The 18,062-nt window shown below is 52.0% G+C and overlaps 6 protein-coding genes across 6 annotated transcripts; 4 read left to right on the forward strand and 2 right to left on the reverse strand.

The window, feature by feature from the left end:
- Positions 1-1,052: 1,052 nt before the first annotated feature.
- Positions 1,053-3,431, reverse strand: BO70DRAFT_306543 (purine-cytosine permease family protein). The gene is made up of 3 exons (XM_025540044.1): positions 2,688-3,431; positions 2,411-2,634; positions 1,053-2,343 (listed from the first exon to the last, which is right to left on the reverse strand). The coding sequence occupies exons 1-3, from the start codon at positions 3,102-3,104 to the stop codon at positions 1,440-1,442; spliced, it is 1,545 nt and encodes a 514-aa protein (XP_025404590.1). The 5' UTR covers positions 3,105-3,431; the 3' UTR covers positions 1,053-1,439.
- A 380-nt stretch (positions 3,432-3,811) lies between these two features.
- On the forward strand, positions 3,812-4,805 carry BO70DRAFT_357978 (uncharacterized protein). Its single transcript, XM_025542180.1, has 2 exons — positions 3,812-4,688; positions 4,740-4,805. The coding sequence occupies exon 1, from the start codon at positions 4,125-4,127 to the stop codon at positions 4,389-4,391; it is 267 nt and encodes an 88-aa protein (XP_025404591.1). The 5' UTR covers positions 3,812-4,124; the 3' UTR covers positions 4,392-4,688; positions 4,740-4,805.
- BO70DRAFT_20393 (uncharacterized protein) lies at positions 4,612-5,438 on the forward strand. The gene is made up of 2 exons (XM_025538619.1): positions 4,612-4,688; positions 4,740-5,438. Exon 2 carries the CDS (start codon positions 4,882-4,884, stop codon positions 5,347-5,349), a length of 468 nt encoding a protein of 155 aa, XP_025404592.1. The 5' UTR covers positions 4,612-4,688; positions 4,740-4,881; the 3' UTR covers positions 5,350-5,438.
- A 221-nt stretch (positions 5,439-5,659) lies between these two features.
- BO70DRAFT_20403 (uncharacterized protein) lies at positions 5,660-7,234 on the forward strand. Its single transcript, XM_025538620.1, has 6 exons — positions 5,660-5,789; positions 5,850-5,916; positions 5,969-6,118; positions 6,171-6,232; positions 6,285-6,582; positions 6,633-7,234. Exons 1-6 carry the CDS (start codon positions 5,695-5,697, stop codon positions 7,110-7,112), a joined length of 1,152 nt encoding a protein of 383 aa, XP_025404593.1. The 5' UTR covers positions 5,660-5,694; the 3' UTR covers positions 7,113-7,234.
- A 6,013-nt stretch (positions 7,235-13,247) lies between these two features.
- BO70DRAFT_357980 (multidomain presynaptic cytomatrix related protein) lies at positions 13,248-15,247 on the reverse strand. The gene is made up of 7 exons (XM_025542181.1): positions 15,019-15,247; positions 14,892-14,967; positions 14,829-14,838; positions 14,588-14,781; positions 14,477-14,533; positions 13,701-14,408; positions 13,248-13,652 (listed from the first exon to the last, which is right to left on the reverse strand). Exons 1-7 carry the CDS (start codon positions 15,106-15,108, stop codon positions 13,513-13,515), a joined length of 1,275 nt encoding a protein of 424 aa, XP_025404594.1. The 5' UTR covers positions 15,109-15,247; the 3' UTR covers positions 13,248-13,512.
- Positions 15,248-15,874: 627 nt separating this feature from the next.
- On the forward strand, positions 15,875-17,495 carry BO70DRAFT_328258 (sterigmatocystin biosynthesis dehydrogenase stcV). Its single transcript, XM_025540733.1, has 5 exons — positions 15,875-16,204; positions 16,257-16,343; positions 16,397-16,477; positions 16,536-17,115; positions 17,181-17,495. The coding sequence occupies exons 1-5, from the start codon at positions 16,083-16,085 to the stop codon at positions 17,469-17,471; spliced, it is 1,161 nt and encodes a 386-aa protein (XP_025404595.1). The 5' UTR covers positions 15,875-16,082; the 3' UTR covers positions 17,472-17,495.
- The last annotated feature ends 567 nt before the right edge of the window (positions 17,496-18,062 follow it).

Below are 18,062 nucleotides of genomic sequence, written 5' to 3' on the forward strand. Positions count from 1 at the left end.
GGTTCATGGGTGGTGTGGTGGTTCTATTTATTTTGCACTGGAGACAGCATCCTCATCCTGTCAGCATCTCAGCTATCTCTAGACATCTATCTAATTTGGCTAGAGACAATAATATTTATAGATACTAATGACCTAGAGTCCTCCGTACGAAGAAGTGTATATACTTACGAACTTACAACCACCTAATCTCCCCACTTCCGATAAGGGGGGAGGTTCTATACATAGCATACATATATATATACTATATACATGCATACACCCATAGCACACTCCCATCACCGCCCTAGTAGCAGCAAGCGTACAAGATCACGTAAGTATTACCTAATCTCCAGCCGACGGACATATTTCCCATATATATATATATATATATATATATTTGACAACCGACAACCCCTCTGGATCTAACACTAGTACTATTACCAGTAACTATCTATAGTAAGCACCGCATCCCCCACCCCAACCCCTAGACCCAAACCCAAGGTGATCGTCAAATCAAGTCGTCATCTCTCCAATTTCGCCCACGGGGTAACGAAGTATCTGAAGCTCCCTTACTATTAATATCGGGTCTGTGCAGAAGATCAATATGTATAAACTACGGAGTACAAACTACAACGACTAGTTGGCCTCGGCTGCTGAAATATATTCTCGACCATGCATGGGCCAGATATAGGCAGAAGTAATATAATATACTTCAAACATAGGCCATACTGTGCCAAGGATATCCTGTGTAGGACTATGCCGGTTGGGGTCTAAGGTATATACTATATATGATACCGATACCGATGCTGATACCGATGCAATGCAATGCACTGGATCTAGGCTGAGGCTGAGGGGATCACTAGTACCTAGGAAAAGGAAGTGGGTTCAAGGATCGAGGGAGATGATGCCAAGGTATTCCGTCCAGAGTGCTCCATAGTTAATGGATATATAATAAAGGGGGTGGGTGGTTAGTTAAGTGAGATACTATACCTTGATAATAGTATATAGTGAAATGAAGTAGTCTAGAGTCTCTCAGGCAGGCGGAGGACATGAACTATTATTGCTTGAGATATATTGATTGCAACAACTAGCTACACCGTACTCATCCACATTATTAACTCATGTGCTCATAACATAATCGCATCACATAGTAGGTAATCTGAGCCAGCCGTCCATTACATTAACACATATACATCCATGCACACGCGCATAGCATTGCTTTTCGCGTACGGAGAGTAAAACAAAAGAAACAATGCGTCTCTAATCCCACTCACTCACTCACTCACTCACTTATCCACCCACTCACTCGCAAATATACACACCTGTATTATTTTTATAGCGTATGATGAAAGAAACCGCCCCTGAATTATACAGTGAAAAAACCATTTAGTTGATTGATTGCGGTTAAATGGTTGGTTGGTTGGTTGGTTGGTTCATGAATTCACCGGTAGACGGCAGATTTACCGACCGACCTTCTTCAACTCCAACCACCGGAAAGGCGGATAAACCAGCATCGCCCACGAACAACCAACCCAGATACCCAGATCGGCGCCATACGACCCGACCATCTTCGCGATCGGCCCAATGTACCAGATCTGGTCCATGCAGACAATGGCACCGGCCCAGCCGATGAGGAAGGCGGCCAGCGCAGCGATCCCAAGCGGCAGTCGGGAGCGGTCGGCCCACGCGTCCCAGTCGAAGCCGACGTGGCGACGGAAGATGAGCTGCTCCTCCGCCGCAATGGTCAGGTAGATGCACACCCAGTAGCCCATCAGCGCGAGGAAGTTCTCGAAGATGTCGTACAGGTGGTTGCGGCCTCCGAGCGCGCACACCGTGTAGATGATCACGCACACGCACGACAGGAACCACCGCGGGAGACGCGCCAGGTGGCGGCCCATGATCTGGAAGCCGAGTGTCGCTGAGTACGTTCCGGGGATGTTGTTGGCGATGAGACCCAGGGCGACGAGAACGCCCATGAACTTGCCGAACCCGCCAAGGCCGTCGTAGCCCGCGAGGATCAGCGCTCCAGATGAGGTGTCGTAGGCGGTCGCCCACGATTCTTGGGTGAGCGTGCCGCTGGCGAGTCCCACGCCCATCAGGTTCGCGAATGAGAGGGCCAGGCCGACACCGAGGAAGGTCATGAAGAAGGTGAGCCATTTGGAGGTCGTGGGTGGGAAGTAGACGAAGAAGTCGGCGCCCGCGGGGGCCCATGCGACCGCGCTGGAGAGGCAGAGGGAGAAGAAGGTGAGGCGGTTGGCGTTGATGGTTTGGGTGTCGCCCGTCGAGGAGATGTTGGTGTCAAACTTGGGGCCTGCGCTGCCGACCAGCACAAAGATGGCGATGAGTTGCGGTACCCAGGCCCATCTGAGGGGTGTTAGTATGGTCCATGGTATATGGGGGATGGGGATGGGAATGCTGGGTCGGGACTCACCTCTCGTAGACGTGGAACGGCGCCATACCGAAAATGACAATCACCCAGGTGATGATGGCGATGATGATGATTCCCACGACAATCGTCAGGCTGCCGTCGGCCACCGCGGACAGCACCTGGCCGCCCACGAGACAGTCGATCATTCCGTACCCCATCATGATGATGATGTTCAGCAGACAGGCGATCTTGCTGGGGTAGTATCCCATGAAGTATCTCGCAACGACCTACATTTCGTTAGTGGTGTTGTGTTTGGGATCGAGCGCCCGGATGCACGCACCATAGTTCGGTTACCACTCTGGGGCCCAAAGGTCGCCATGTACGCCACACCGGCGGAGCCGAGCAGCGCACCAAAGACGGCGCAGAGAGCGGAGTCAACGAATCCCAGGTCGTAGGACAGAGGCCCGTACATGCCGACGGCCATGTTGTTGGCGGTGATGTTGGTACTGAACCAGAGCAGGGTCATCTGCATATAGTTGCCGACGGAGGCGGCATGGCGCTCCGACTCGGGCACGCGCTCGATACCGCGGCTTTCGTTGAAGGTGAGCGACTGGATGCGGTTGTTGATCCTCGTGAAGACATTGCCTCCGGACACAGAGGCCGGGGGCTTCTTCTCCATGTCGGAGGGCGTCGAGACCGACTCGACGGCTGGAGGGGCGCGGATGCCCTTCTCCTCGTCACGCAGGGAGTCCGCCATGCTGGGTATACTGGGGGGGGGGATAGTATACTGGGAAGGGATGATCGGCAAGGTGTAGCAGAGGAGAGTAGTCCTCAGATGAAGGCCGGCACCAGAAGATTAAAAAGAATCAACGGCGCATGGACGACAGAGTAGAAGGAAGCGTCGAGGAACAATTCAAAGCCGGGTTGCATAAGAGGAACGAGGAATGGAGGTGGAGGGGTGTGTTTGCCCCCCTGCACTCTTGCGCAGCGACGAACTAGGGACCGGGCTAAGGCAGTAGAGTTGGAACCGGCCAGATGGTGGTCGTTAGGCTGTTCACGCCGCTGTGTAAGCAGTGCCACCCACCGGGACAACTAGTATAGTAGCTAGGTACGGAGCAGATACTGTGTCAGACTCAGTGTATTTAGTATCAGTGCTGGTCAACTGGGCTGCCTGCCTGACTGCCTCGGTCATCGCCGTTTTTTTTTTTTTTCTTTTTTTTTTCCGCCGTCGTTGCCTCTCACCAATGACAGGCCCCGCGCGGAAGCATCCAGTCTTGGCACGGCCGCCCGCATTGCTTAGCGGTCCGAGCTAGGCGGAATAAGCTGCCTTCATACCGTACGGTTACCCTGTAACTTACCACACCCCCGTCCTCAGGCTCCCAGGCCACGACGACCTTATTGCGATTAGCCTCAGTTCCCTGGTTCCTGCTGCTCCTTCGTCCCAATCCTCCTTCCCTCCGTCCACGACCCTGGTTCAACTCCCGGGACTACACGCTTATTCTGCCCTCATTGTTTCCAATGGAAGGTTGATGACATGACTATCGACTACACACACTGCAATAGTGGACCAACCACCATCGGTCCACCACTGCAGGAAGTGGAATCCACAAGCACATGGCCTGATTAATACTCTGCGGTCTGAGTCTCAGTAGCAAGTCTGGCTGCGTCGCTGCTGTTTCAGCCACCAACGTCGAGAGAATAGATTAAGTCTCCAGCCCGTCCAGCGCCCGAGATTAATGGCTCCGAGGCGAGCACATCACTGACTGGCCATGTCGGCATGTCCTTAAGCAGAGCGTGGGCCGCCCTTATCACGATCCAAGTGGACTGCCTCCTGCCCCGCTTCGGCGCCGGGATGGTCCATCCGTCTTCCGTCCTGCCAGCTTTCACCGTCGGACAGTCCACTCTGAGTGCACTGCTTGCCTGCTGTCTGCCTGTCGGCCTGTCGGCCTGCCTCTGGCCCTCTGGAGTCTTGGACTCGGCTGGCCCAGGTGGTCCGTTCTGCTCCCCGATCCGCTCCCCACCACGCCGCCAGCCTACTGTGTAACAGTAGTCGACTCCGTTCTCAACCCTACCGCCGCCTTAGCCTCGCAGTCACACCCCTCGCCTTGTTCGTTACGGGGTCGAAATCCATGATTTGTGCGGAAGACAATTTATACGCCTTGGCTGCCCCAAGTGAAACTCAAATCACCGACCTCCTCGGAGATGCCCTACTATTTCGATCTGAGACACGTACTCATGACTCGCTCCCTCGATCACATCGGACCGTGGGATGGTGGACTGGGAGAGAGAAACCTAAGTCGGACGGCTTCCCACAAGGTCGACATAGTCGACTTAGTCCCATGTAGATGAACTTAGTCCGTACAGACCGGACTAACGAGCTGACAAGGCACAGCGCAACTCAGGCACGCCAGGCTGGCGACTAGAAACACACAGAAAAGCTAGAACTCGGCAATTTCATGTCTCCGAACCCCCATTTCGCCGTTTAATCAATTCATCACCACTAGGGCACAGTAGCATCCCACCCTGACCGAATCATGTTGGACTGGAATGGACGTGGCAATCTGCAGTGTGCCCCGGGGGTAGATATGCCTGGTCTGACTGGCTGTCACAGTGGGTGCTCAATGCATAGCCGAAGCTTAGTAGTCGGAACACCCCGGTCATCTCCTGATGTGGCCACTGGCCAGGGTTTCAAGCTGCAACCTGATTATTCACGCCGCTTATCGAGCAAGCATCGGAAATTCCCCGAATCCATGACTCTCTCTCTGTCTCTGTGGCGGGCACCGCCCAATCCTCGAGCCAGGACCTCACGTCTAGCTAGATCCTTCACACTATCAGGCTTCAGGATGCAGACTATCGACCCCCGCTGCCTGGTGTCGAACACTAAGCGACCACCACGTGGGATCCAGCACGCTGGTCTTGGTAGCCCGACTTCTTCGCCTGCAGGGCAAGGAATAATAGGCTTTCGTGCAGAGGTTTTCGTCCTATGCAGGGACGTAGTCTAGCAAGGGTCGACATCCTGGCGAAGAATAATTATTCACCCCAATGCCGGGTGCCCCATAGCCAGCCACCAGCCGCGCCAATCTGCTCCGTACTTCCGTTCTCCTCTTCCGTCCCCCCTTCCCGTGCCACCCAGGGATAGGAGGGACACGAACCATCGGATGAACCCAGCAAGTCTACGTCAATTATGCAGGCCCTAATTAGCTGGAAACTAAACTTCGCAAGCCACGGGATCCCAGCCCGCCATCTTCTAGAAGTTCATAAACCGGCCCTCCGTACACTCAGCGCCTTCGCAGCCTTCCACCATGGTTTTGTCGACTGTCCTTGTGCTCCCATAGTTCTCGATCACCATGGCCACTGAAGATGGAGGCGGTTCCCCGCACGACCTGGTCGTGCAGACCTGGATCATGTACAGCATTGCCATGCTCTTATTTGTGATCAGAGTGTATGTGCACCCTTCTTCTCGTCTGCTGTAGTGTCCCCGTGGGGTCTGACGATGAATCAGTTTTGCTCGCTACAAGCGGTTGGGCTTCCGGTTCCAACTCGAGGATTATCTCATGGTAGTGGCCGTGGTATGTTGTGTTCGTACACCTCTTGCACGATTCATCCTAACCACGCCCCTAGGGCTTCTATACGGCCTTTGCGGTTACCAACATCAAAATCATCGAGGGCGGAGGAAGCAACCTTTACCCTCCTTATGAGTTCGATACATTTACAGCTGCCGACATTAGGTCGAGGATCAAGGGCTCGAAGATCGAGTTCGCCTCCGAAAACGTATGTTTGCTTCTTCGTCCCTGTCACGGTCGGGCCTAACGTCACCCACCAGTGCCAGCTCTGCACCATCTACTCGCTCAAAGCCTGCATGCTGATGGTGTACTTCCGACTCACGTATGTACCTTCCCAGCCCGCGCGTCGGCTGTTTCACTTACACCCTGTTCAGCTCCAATCTGTGGCAACATCGTCTGGTCAAAATATGCGCCGGCTACACGTTCTGTGGCTGGGTGGCCACGGAGCTGACGCTCTTTCTCAACTGTCACCCCTTGTCCGGGTACTGGACGATTCCGCCGCCCAGTACGGAGTGTTCCACCTACTTCCGATACGAAGTTGTCCAATGTGTCCTCAACATCAGTTCGGACATCGCCATTCTCGCCATCATTTTACCGATGTTCATCCGTGCCAGAATGCCGTGGAAGACGAAGCTGCCCGTGATTCTCGTCTTCTCCATGGGTATCGTGGTGGTGCGTTATCTGATTCTCCGCCTGTTCGGCGACGAATGCTGACCCTCTAGATTGCCTGTGCCATTACCTCTAAATGCTTCACCTTCAAGGACATCTACGACGACAGCTACCAGTTCTGGTACCTCCGGGAGGCCTCGATCGGCATGTACGTCACAAACCTGCCCTTCGTGTGGAGCCTGGCACGATCGACGCTTTCCTTTCTCAAAACGAGCCAATACACCAACAATGGCAAGTACGACAATAACCAATACGGTACGGAACCCGCCTCGAATGCCCGGTGGAAGTCGATTCCCACTACCCGATCGACGCGCAACATGCCCAGCGCGTACGAAACTCGGGTCAGTCGCGCAGATGGGCTGACGCGCACTGAAAGCGAGGAGAACATCATTGAGATGGGCGGAGTGGTGGGGCGCAGCATGAATACCACTACTACGAGCAACGGGAGCGATAACACCGACTGGATACAGTCGGGCGGACAGGACGACTTCATCATCCGGAAAACGACGGAGATTGTGATCCAGAAGGAATGACAGCGACTCTGATGAGTTTCACGGCTACTTCGCATGAAACAGCCACCCTGCCCTCGCACCATCGACTCCTAGGATAGTGGCCCAGTGGACAATCGCACTCTGAACCTCAACCTCAACCTCGCTCCCTCAACGAATCGAGCCCCCTGGATCTCAGATCCTCTCCAGGCACCACCGCGACGATCGCAAAGCGCGTACCGGTCCAGCACGATCAGACCCCACCGCCCTGGATCTGAATGCGCCGCGATGCGATGCCTCTCGCTGCACGATCCGCACCAAACCCACGCGGGGATTCCCACCCAGCTTGTCGGCGACGCATCCCATCGAGCAAGCTGGGCGACGATCCTTCGGAAGTTAGCTAATCGCACGCACTATTGTGTGCATAGTCCCCCACTCCCCCCACCGCGGCCGGGTACACGTAATGTCCGGCAGAGGAAGAACCCAACTACAGACAGACTTCCCCGTCTCGGCCGGGTCTTGTCCGGTCGGCCGGTCGGTCGGCCAGGCAGCATACTGAACACTGAGTAATCAACAACACGTCTTGAAGACTACACGAGGCGTGAACGATGTGGACGAGCAATAGCACTATTATTAAAAGATTATCTGATTGCGTGGTGGAGCTTCATCATCATCACAACAACAACAACAACAACAACAACAACACCATCACCAACAACTTGCTTACAAAACTCGCCGAACGCCAAACACACAGGGAGCTCAAGGAATCATCAACCCACCCACTCATCCATCTTGGATAGCAAAATTCTTGTATATACTGTATATATCACTTACTACGTTACTTACCCGATTAATGTCTACTACAGCCATCAAACCCTACACAATAGTCATGAAATGTCCTTCACAACGTCAGAATACATCCTAGAAATTCCACCGGATGATCCTTGTCCCTCCCCCTGAACACTGAACTCTGCCCTGCGAAATTCAATGCAAGACAATAACTGGAAACGGCCGCCCGACCGGGTCAAGCGGGTCGGCTCGGCTACAAGCCTACCCTAACCAGTGTCAAACGCAGTCTGTACCGTGGTACGCGCATACCTCCGTAGTCCGTACATCCAGGAAGAAAGGACCTTGGCGAAGGCTTGATCATGATAGGCAAGTGAGTGCGTGAGTGGGGGGTTGGGAGGGGGCTGGTCAGCATTGGAAGATCCCCATGCTTTTTTGCTGAATGCCTGCCTGCCTGCCCTACTGTACTGGTACTGAAGATACTGTTGGTAATTACAGTAGCATCGCCTGCACCTGACCAGTTCGGCTTAGCTTGGTTTTGATTTTGTTGTTCTCATTCTAGATACCTGGATAGATACCTGCCTTGACAAATTACGGCTGTACTGTGCGCATGGCGAGATGGTTAATTGTTCGTGTTATTGGCGTATGGGATGCTGTAGATTAATATGCTTCCATATCTCTCGTGTGTGTCTTCCCCCGCGTGTTTCATGTGCCCTGAGTTCGAGGATGAGTCTCGACTGAACTCTGTAAATACTCTGTAGCGATCGGATTAATGCTGGATTTTAGTGGGATGTTGGATAGCACGCTGTACTTCTTTCTACTTTTACTCTTTTTCACTTTCCACGCTTATTATTTATCATACGGTCTATGACCCATTCAACTAATTGAGAGACTCGAGATTCACTTGACCAATTTCTTATGTACACATGCCTGTTACTACCCGCCTACAAGATACTAGATACCTAGTATAGAGATATGTCTCACCGCAAACGCAGTTTCCTCCCACTCACTATCTATCTACTACCACCACCTACCATCTACACTATCAGACATATATGTCTCACCCCGAATCCAGTATTTCTCATTTCTAATTCTGACACTATGTACTCCGTATCAGTACGATCTATCTCGGTCTAAGCAAGCCTACCTTACTTTAGGTAGTAGGTACGGAGTTCTCCTCCGAGCTTCACCCATCCATCCATCCATCCATCTATCCATCCATCCTATACTATGACCAACTATTATCCCTCCTCCACAGGCTAAATACAGCCTACAGGCTGCGAAATTCCACCTTCCTTTCTGAGTGGTCTCTACGGAGTACATCCACCATCCACCACCCATCCCATCCCATCAGAACCCAACCAACCCAGACGGTAGACCCAGAAAAGAAAGAAAGGCCAAACCCAATCAATCCATCCAACCATCCGAATCTGAAATCCCACCCAGATACGCTAGCCTATATTCAAACAAGCCTTTTTCGGGATTCGGAATCGATACCTACAGTAGGTCTAGCAACTTACCACTTACCACTTATCACACACACCACTTACTTACCTATCTAGATAGTTAGTTACTATCTACCGTGTGCTATCACTGTATCAGAAATACCGTACCTGAGGCCCCCCAGCTCACAGGTAACAGGTAAACAAAAACAGTACACCAACACATCCATGGTTCACGGGTAGATGATGCTACTTTAGTATCTAGATAGCGGTAGTGTGCATGCATGGTACATGCATATGCCACGAGGACGGTGAAGAAAGTATATTAATTAATTGACTATCTAACGGCTGTTGCGGAATTCTCGCCTCTGCAGGGTTTTTTTTTTTTTTTTTTTTTCTAGCAAACTATCTACTCTGTACTAACTACTAACTAAGGAGATAACTATCTAGGTACTGACTGTGTGAACTGTGAAGGATTCGCTAAGCAGGTAGTTAGTACATATCTACTAGTAGATAAGTAGACTAACTACTGCAGGGGATACGATTACGAACCTAATATCACATCGTTCATGATCCTGGAGGATTGCGAGTGCCGACTCCGAGGGGTGAGATTTTAGTACCCTGGTTAGAGTGGTTTGCCGGTGCCGGTAGATAGTATCTAGGCTATCTATCTATCTAGGAGATAGATAGCTAACTAGCTGTTTCCAAGTACCATTTTTTTGACTAGAAGGTTGGGTGGTGTGGTTGCTGATTAGTGAGAGTGTTAGTGTGAGTGTTAGCCTTGGTTAGTGTTAGTCTTAGTGTGGATGCCGGGCCTGGATGGCAAGGGTTCTTTCTGACTTGGTATTTGCATGTTGGTTAGTGTTGGTGCAAGGAGGGTATTTTTAAGAATAAATTTGGTAGGAGTAAAAGTAAACTCCATTTCCTTGATAACCTTGTGTGGGATTTCGTACAATTTGTACTTCAGTTAAGTTGATTGAGGTTGGGTTTTCAGTGATGGGTTGGTGGCGGGAAATATCATGATATAGCGAGAGAATTCGACTCCATGCATCATGCCAGGGACAAGACAGCCGAAAAGGACACACAAACCTGGCCAAAATGACACTACTATTATGATTACATTATTATCCCTACCCCAACCCATCCTTTGCCACGGCCTCGCCGAGTCGCCACATGTAAGTAACTACTCAACCCCCGTCGGATCTCGTTGCCCCGACCCCCACAAGACGTCAATGTACCGCCATCACTCACAGGGAGCCGTCCAACATGCCACAGATGTATCCCATCATCCGATGTATCCGTCACTGTGGCGAGAGATGCAAACTGAACAGGGGGAGCTCCCACTGACAAATTATCGGGTGGCGCGGGATTGAGATGCGGTCCGATGATATCCACATTCCACACGCGCGGATTCCCGCCGCCGGATGGACGCGGGGTTTGGCGGGCTGTTCGGGGACTGTGGTCTGGACCTGAACTGCACCTCGGTTAGAGCAGAGGGAGGGCCTGTCGGAGCTCCTGAGGTGCATCAGTGTAGCTGAGCTGGCAGGAGCCCCCGAGTGTTGTAGGGAGACTGTATTGAGACCGGCTGAGCCAGATGCAAGAGGTGCGTCAAGATTACAATGCTGGATGAGGGTTTGGATGTCATATATTGTATCACCCTTATCACCCTTGATTCGTGACAACTTCGAGGAAATGGTCCACTGACCGGATGAAGGGTTCAATAACGTCTGCGATGATCTGCGGGTCTCATGGGGCAGCGGAAAAGATTCCCAGCGCTGCGTTCATGCTCGTGCTGATCCCAATGGAGCGGTTCGTCGACGGTGAGACTACCTGGGCGCAGGCAGACTGGTGCTTTTCGACTCCAGGGGTCATTTTATAGAGTGGTTGATCCCCCACAAGGCTGAGTCTTCTCCACTTGCGCTTGCGCACCGCTCATTTGGATGAAAGCTAGGAGGAACGCAGCTGTCGCAGGCAACATCTCCGGATCGGGTGCCTCACTACAAACAAAACGTTTCTTACGGGTGGCACTGCGAAAAATGAAATCGGGAGCCTCAAGGAACCTTCTGGCTCGAAGGCTAACTCGAATATTGTTTCCTCGGAGCGGCTTGTTGCTAGCGGAACAGCTCTGTCGAAGGCAGAGCGTGCGCAGTCCACACTGCCCAGGACGGGTTGAGAGGCAGCGCGTTTTGAACATACTATAGACAAACCCCAGAGTCGGACCGTCGTTAGAGCTGATCATCTTGGGAGATGGATGAGTGTCTGTGACCCAGACACAAGACGCTCCGCAACGGCCGAGGAACCGATGTCATCCATCGCACAGCACCCCCTGCCTGGATTGACTAGCCATGAGCTCTTGAAGTTCGATGCTCTCGGTAGAGCGTAAGACCTTTGGGTCTGCCATGCGTAATTGCGAGGGTGCACGGAAGCAGCTCCTGGAGGAAGATCTGACATATAACCCGGAGTCTTGTAGGAACTCGACACCATCATATACCATGGACTCATACGTCGCCATAAATTGATAATATTGATGAGCAGTGCTCAGATGTATGATTTCAAGGTCTGAAGTAGAAATGCTTCCTGGTAACAACTATGACTGATAGGGCAGGATGTTCAGGAAGCCATTTCGGGTCGACAGCGTGGGGGGGGTGTCTCTCTCATGGTCGTGACTGTCTTGATAAACGGCTTGTCGTGGCTCTGTTCTTGTCTGGGGCTCCACCCTGGAAGCGTATCCCGCGCGTGGATCCAAAGTAAAGCGGAAGAGAGACTATCCAATGCATGGAGAAAACTGCCATATCTATCCATATCAGACACTCCCTCATCTTATGGATTCCCGATGAGCGATAGCTCACCCCGGTATATGATGGCTACACCCAGACACCATCTCTAAGATGCTGACCTGTTGAATACTCTGGTCGAAAGGAAGAGAAGGTCTTTGGGCCATATCATGATGTCGGCGGGATTCCAATTTGAATAATCACAGACGCATATTGAGTTGAACTTGGATGGGCTCATGAACTTCGAGGATGTTAATAATCTCTACTCTCCAGTTAATTCTACGCCCGATTTTGTGATTATTCCTTAAGCAGCAGAGAGGTCTAAAGTCTCTAGTATCGCATGCAATTTTTCAAAAATCATATACTAGTATTTGACGTCAATGAACTTCTTCCACGGGTCTTACCGCACCAGGAATCCTCCTCTACGCGCCAAATCAATAAAGAAGAGAAATCAGACCTGGAGAGCGCTTGATAGTGAGTAATTTTATTTGAACCATCATCATTTCCACAACAGCATCTTTTGCGAACCGCCAAGCCACTGACTGAGTCACCGTTCCTTCTCTGTCGACCGGCTCTTCTCTTCTTCCTCCGTATGAATTCCGCGTTTGCCCCCCCCCTCCCACAGTTCATGTTCTCTCACATCTCAAGCTTCAACAGTTTCATCATCACCGCCTTAAATTCCATCCTTGTTAAAAGCCATAACACACCTATCAATCTCATGTCAGAACCACAGGTCCCTGAGGGCTTCCTGAGCGCCATGCGCGGGGAGTACTCAATCTCATACCAAGCCGCACCGAATGAATAAACTATGAAAGTCTTCTCGTCCCCCCACGCTTGCCCCACGTGTGCCAGGAGCGACTTCCCTCCTCAGTCATACAGCCACGGCCCGAAATAACACCCTCAGATCCCTGCATCCACAAAAAATCAGCAAGCCTAGATCCCCTGGATCAGGCGCTTGGCTTCGAAAATATCCCGTGGTCTTGCGAAGGGCATAAGTGGTTGGTCTGTTCTAGGGAGGTCTCTACAAGCATCTTTCTCATTAGGGTCTTCGCTCGGCATGGGTATTCAGTGTGGAGTGGAGGCCATCCGGGTTAAAGAGGATTCTAGGCTAATGCGTCGGGGGTGGAAGGAGCTGTCGTACGTGACTTTTTAGGTAACGTTTCAGTATCGTTCTATTCAGATATGCGTTTCCACTTCATTAAGCGATATCCTCCTCCTATTAGACCACGTAAAAGCCATCTGGAGGGAAAGAACTAGACAGAAATCGAAGAAGGTATAGCCATAACTGGGCGGAAATAAACGCCACCAAGAATATAATATCATTGTGCAGAAACGCGACATGCGAGAAACCAACCCCCCCCCCTTCTAGAACGTGTAGGTGTCTGCTATGAGACGATGCCACTACGCAGTTGTACCATCCTCGACTGTAGCATCATCATCATCCTACGAGAACCTGTCTTCCGTCCGCCCGAGATACCGACTCCGTATAGCCTGACTGAACGTACTCATTCGACTGGCCATTCCACCGTGCTGCATGTTACTCATCAGAGCTTCTTCGAGTGCTGACTGGGTTACGCTGGCATCTAAGACCAAAGTTAGCAAATTGTGTAGACATGCCGGGAAAGTCTTACCGTCTAAATCGCTAAAGCTGCTTCCCATACTCGGAGTCCCGTCGCTTGTCTCCCTGCCAGAGATAAGCGACCGTCGCGGACTAAAAGGAGCCATGTCTCCTGGCCGTCGAGGACTCGTCGGTCCCCCGCTTTGATTCAGCGGTCGGTGTCTGTGAGACAGAGGGTGCGTGACTGGGACTCCGGAGCTGGTGGAGCTGGCGGATGATTCTGTCGTGACGGACGTTCGTGAGGCAGGATGGTGCGGGCGACGACGGGACGCGGCGAGGTCTTCGGCGTTGGATTTTGTTCGTAAGGTAGCGCTGAGATCCTGTTTCGATGTGTGGTGGTGGTGGTCGTTGCTTGGTTCTGGAAGGAAGGCAGGGGATTCGTCGTCTTCGTCCTCGAGATCGTCTCTTAGGCCGGGTTTGTGGGTTGAGAATTTCCCGAAGGGCGGCTTGAACCGGAGACCACGACGACTTCCTACCTTGTCATCGTCGGACGATTCAGATTCAGATGAGCTGGATATTAGATCGTCCTCCTTGATGGCGGGCGATTTTGAAGCCAGTGGTGCTGGGACTTGTTCATGTTTGCTGATTGAAGGTCGATGGTCGTGACTTTCACGCCTTGGCTCCCGTAGCTCCGCAACGGGCGTATCGTTGCGATGTGACTCCCGGGTACCTTTGACCTGGTTTACGGTAGTTGCTGAGCTGGTGCGACGGGGAATGGGGGCTAATGAGACGACAATCAGTCCTTGCCATGGCGAGACCACTGTAGCCATCTAATGTGATGAATCGTACCTCGCTGCGGGGGCGTGTCTTTCTGCTGTCCTGCAAGGCGACTTGGGGCTCGAGGGACTTCAGAAATATCAGAAATAGTCACACTGATGGGATGGGATGATGCATGCGTACCCGAAGTCGTAGACCCTTTATTTAGTTGGCCCAGAGCCGTGCTATTTGATACCGAGCCAGGAGCGGGAGACGGAGAGCTCGATTGCGTGGTGCCCACTTTGAGGATCTGGGCACGCACCTGCGACAGCTGCCGGTCGTACAGCCATGCTGCCTGTTGGAGCAAGAACTGGAGTGTGACTTCGAAATGATCCGCCCTACAGACTTTTAGCACTCTGTTCACGGCGAGTGGAAGCTATCGTACAATGCCTTCCCTAAGGTACAGTCAGTATTGAGGAGACTGGAGGGGATAGCTTGCTCCGCTTACAGTCTAGACCATCCCCCTTTGACGGGCGCGAGAGAATATCCCAAAGCGCCTGGTCCTTGGCAGCATTCCACTCTACCTGTTGGAAATGGGTCAGTAGCGTCCATGGGAGGTGGCGAGCGGCACCTACCGGCGGGGGATCCACAAAGTCGCCTCTGGGGAAGGGCAGGCGAATAAACACGGTGAACTGAGTGTCCCCAGACTGATTCAGAGATGTCATTGCGGTTATGAGTTCTCAGCTGTGGGGTCTGTAGGAGAATCAAGCGGGACGCGGGGAGACGAGACTAACGAGGTATTGACACAAGGAACAAGGAATTGCATTGAATACAGCTGCCAAAAGACGCCCTGCGGCGGTTGCGAGGACGGTGAAGAGTGACGTGCCATGGATGCCCAGGCCGAGTGCGTTGCCCTAGCAGTCCAGGCGGGACAAGTTGGGCCACATGGGCCTGGGGAAGGCTATTGCCCCGCTATTGCCACGGCCCGCGGCTGATCTACCACGTGATGTGCCGATGAGATAAGCTTCATGCCTGAGGTTGCAACATTGCCTAATCGAGCCGTGGCAGGCGAGGGATGCTGGGGATTGGTGTTCCTGGAGGGGAAAGCCCATACATACCACTCGGATCGCAATCTGTCCGGAGAATACTTACTTCTACGCATTTTATGAAGAGGGGGGATACCTGACAGAGCTGCACTAACCTTGTTGGTGAGAGCACTTAACAGCCAGCCCTGAAAAAAGCCACTACTGACCCTCGTTGCCTTTGGAGACGCCGATCCCTCGTGGGCATTGTTTCCTAGTCAGGCATGATGCATGGCAGAGCTATACACATGGTGTCATCTCCTGGGACCATGGGACGGCGTTAAAGGAGCACCACGGATTTAGAGACCGGATTTAGTGTCAGCAGAGGGACAGCGCCAATGATGTTTTGGCCTGCATCTCCACCCACCGCAGGCAACTGCCAGGACGTCATTGCCAGTGCAGTAGTTGAGCACAATGTCGCAGGCAGATGCTTGCGTATGCCTGGTAAAAGAGAACACAGAGACCTACTTGGCAATTATGTCGATGCATGTCTCCCATCTCAATTCTCAACAATGGACAGAGCTACCTATATAAGAGGTGGTACATACCTCCTCTCGATCTGAACAACAATAACCCTCCAACATCTCTCCAATCTTCTGATACCAAGACTCGGAAACATGGCCTTCGCTGTAGCACCTAAACCCAAGTCCCTTCTGGGTTACCACCAGGTGCTGTCGCCCACAGCTGGTGTCAAAGTCTCTCCTCTGTGTCTGGGCTGTATGAACTTCGGTGATGCATGGTGAGACCATCGTCTAGTCCTACATCAGACATCAGTAACTAACACCCCGTAGGAGTCCTTTCATGGGCGAGTGCAACAAGGAGCAGTCCTTTGCAATCATGGATACCTTCTACGAGCATGGCGGGAACTTCATCGATACGTATGATTTTCTTCCACAATACCTCTCCTACATCAAAACAACTGACTCTCCAGCGCAAACGCATACCAGGACGAACAATCCGAGGAATGGATAGGAGAGTGGATGAAGAAACGCGGAAACCGTGATCAGATGGTGTACGTCCCCCTCCCCTTACCCCCTCAACATACACACCCCCTAACACTTCCACCCCAGCATCGCCACAAAATACACAACCGGCTACCGCCGCGCCCACGTCACCACGGAACCCATCCAATCCAACTACGTTGGCAACTCCGTCAAATCGATGCACCTCTCCGTCAACCGGAGCCTCCAGAAGCTGCAAACAGACTACATCGACCTCCTCTACGTGCACTGGTGGGACTTCACCACCAGCGTCGAAGAAGTAATGCACGGCCTCAACACCCTCATCTCCGCCGGGAAGGTCCTCTATATTGGTATCTCCGATAGTCCGGCGTGGGTGGTCGTCAAAGCGAACGACTACGCGCGCGCGAATGGGCTGCGTCCGTTCTCCGTCTATCAGGGCAAGTGGAATGCCGGGGTTAGGGATCTCGAGAGGGAGATTGTCCCCATGTGTCGCGATCAGGGGATGGCGATTGCGCCATTTGCGACGTTGGGGCAGGGGAGGTTTAGGGTCGAGAGGGAGGGGGAGGAGGAGGGGGGCAAGGTATATACTGGTTCTACGAGGGGAAAGGAGCAGACGGAGAACGATGTGAAGGTGTCAGAGGCGTTGGAGAAGGTTGCGAAGCGGAATGGGACGGGGATTCATGCTATTGTGAGTTAAATGCTCCAAATCTTTCTTTGACGTGTATGGTGACTGACTGATTCGTGGTTTGCTAGGCATTCGCGTATATCCGGTTCAAGACGCCTTATATCTTCCCCATCCTGGGACAGCGGAAGATCGAGCATCTCAAGGCCAATATCGAGGCCCTGAGTATCGATCTGTCGAAGGAGGATATGGATGAGATCGATACCGCCATTCCGTTCGATCCTGGATTCCCGGTCAACTCCATCGTTCGTGATGGTTACAGTACTTCGTTCACTGCAGCGGATGTCTTCGCTACGAAGTGGACGACTCATATTGATGCTCCTACGCGGGAGATGCCCGTTAGGCCAAGGAAGGATGTTTAGGGATATTGGGTAGATGTATAACCTTCGAAGTTGTAGATAGCTTTCGTTTAGTTGTTTGATATATACTATACTTCGCCTTGTGTATTGTGGGCAGGGTAAAGTGTCTAGTATGATATACAACCATTCAGAACAATCAGTACTGGCATTAGTAGTCTACCAGATCATTTCGTAGGTTTAGTATTATTTGAAAACTCTGCCAAGTAGAAGAAAAGCCATGTGATCTGTTCTCTGTGAATACTCTATCGCTTAATACTACGACCTGAAACCTATTCCCCAAGCTCTATGTCCCGTATCTCCCAAGCAACCAGTGTAACCAGGTCCAGATATCCTACAATATACCAACAAAGGAAAAGGAGGTTCCTTTCGTTTTCAACGACCTTGCTTGTCTGTCCACACTTGCAAGCCGTTTGTCAGGACCCTCAGCTATCGCCAAACCAATATACACAACGATGTAACCAGCCCAGTCATTCACATATGACAGAAAATTTTTCTTTTACATCATTCACTCTCTCAGACTCCCACAATGCCACTTGATTTTACCGGCCTTTTAAACAATTTTCTCAACCCCCAGGACTTCTTTCCTCCCTCGCC

Source organism: Aspergillus heteromorphus (assembly GCF_003184545.1).
Source record: "Aspergillus heteromorphus CBS 117.55 chromosome Unknown BO70scaffold_1, whole genome shotgun sequence".
NCBI classification, from domain to species: domain Eukaryota; kingdom Fungi; phylum Ascomycota; class Eurotiomycetes; order Eurotiales; family Aspergillaceae; genus Aspergillus; species Aspergillus heteromorphus.

What these genes read in the sequence shown, in the direction of transcription:
- BO70DRAFT_306543 (XM_025540044.1), bottom strand. Translation starts at nt 3,104, where the DNA reads ATGGCGGACTCCCTGCGTGACGAGGAGAAGGGCATCCGCGCCCCTCCA. An exon ending in AGAGTGGTAACCGAACTATG is followed by an intron (nt 2,635 to 2,687) that starts GTGCGTGCATCC and finishes AACGAAATGTAG; the next exon opens with GTCGTTGCGAGATACTTCAT. An exon ending in CCGTTCCACGTCTACGAGAG is followed by an intron (nt 2,344 to 2,410) that starts GTGAGTCCCGAC and finishes AACACCCCTCAG; the next exon opens with ATGGGCCTGGGTACCGCAAC.
- BO70DRAFT_357978 (XM_025542180.1), top strand. Translation starts at nt 4,125, where the DNA reads ATGTCCTTAAGCAGAGCGTGGGCCGCCCTTATCACGATCCAAGTGGAC.
- BO70DRAFT_20393 (XM_025538619.1), top strand. Translation starts at nt 4,882, where the DNA reads ATGTTGGACTGGAATGGACGTGGCAATCTGCAGTGTGCCCCGGGGGTA.
- BO70DRAFT_20403 (XM_025538620.1), top strand. Translation starts at nt 5,695, where the DNA reads ATGGCCACTGAAGATGGAGGCGGTTCCCCGCACGACCTGGTCGTGCAG. An exon ending in TCGAGTTCGCCTCCGAAAAC is followed by an intron (nt 6,119 to 6,170) that starts GTATGTTTGCTT and finishes GTCACCCACCAG; the next exon opens with TGCCAGCTCTGCACCATCTA. An exon ending in TCTCCATGGGTATCGTGGTG is followed by an intron (nt 6,583 to 6,632) that starts GTGCGTTATCTG and finishes CTGACCCTCTAG; the next exon opens with ATTGCCTGTGCCATTACCTC.
- BO70DRAFT_357980 (XM_025542181.1), bottom strand. Translation starts at nt 15,108, where the DNA reads ATGACATCTCTGAATCAGTCTGGGGACACTCAGTTCACCGTGTTTATT. An exon ending in TAAAGGGTCTACGACTTCGG is followed by an intron (nt 14,534 to 14,587) that starts GTACGCATGCAT and finishes ATATTTCTGAAG; the next exon opens with TCCCTCGAGCCCCAAGTCGC. An exon ending in AGACACGCCCCCGCAGCGAG is followed by an intron (nt 14,409 to 14,476) that starts GTACGATTCATC and finishes TCGTCTCATTAG; the next exon opens with CCCCCATTCCCCGTCGCACC.
- BO70DRAFT_328258 (XM_025540733.1), top strand. Translation starts at nt 16,083, where the DNA reads ATGGCCTTCGCTGTAGCACCTAAACCCAAGTCCCTTCTGGGTTACCAC. An exon ending in ATGAACTTCGGTGATGCATG is followed by an intron (nt 16,205 to 16,256) that starts GTGAGACCATCG and finishes AACACCCCGTAG; the next exon opens with GAGTCCTTTCATGGGCGAGT. An exon ending in GGAAACCGTGATCAGATGGT is followed by an intron (nt 16,478 to 16,535) that starts GTACGTCCCCCT and finishes CTTCCACCCCAG; the next exon opens with CATCGCCACAAAATACACAA.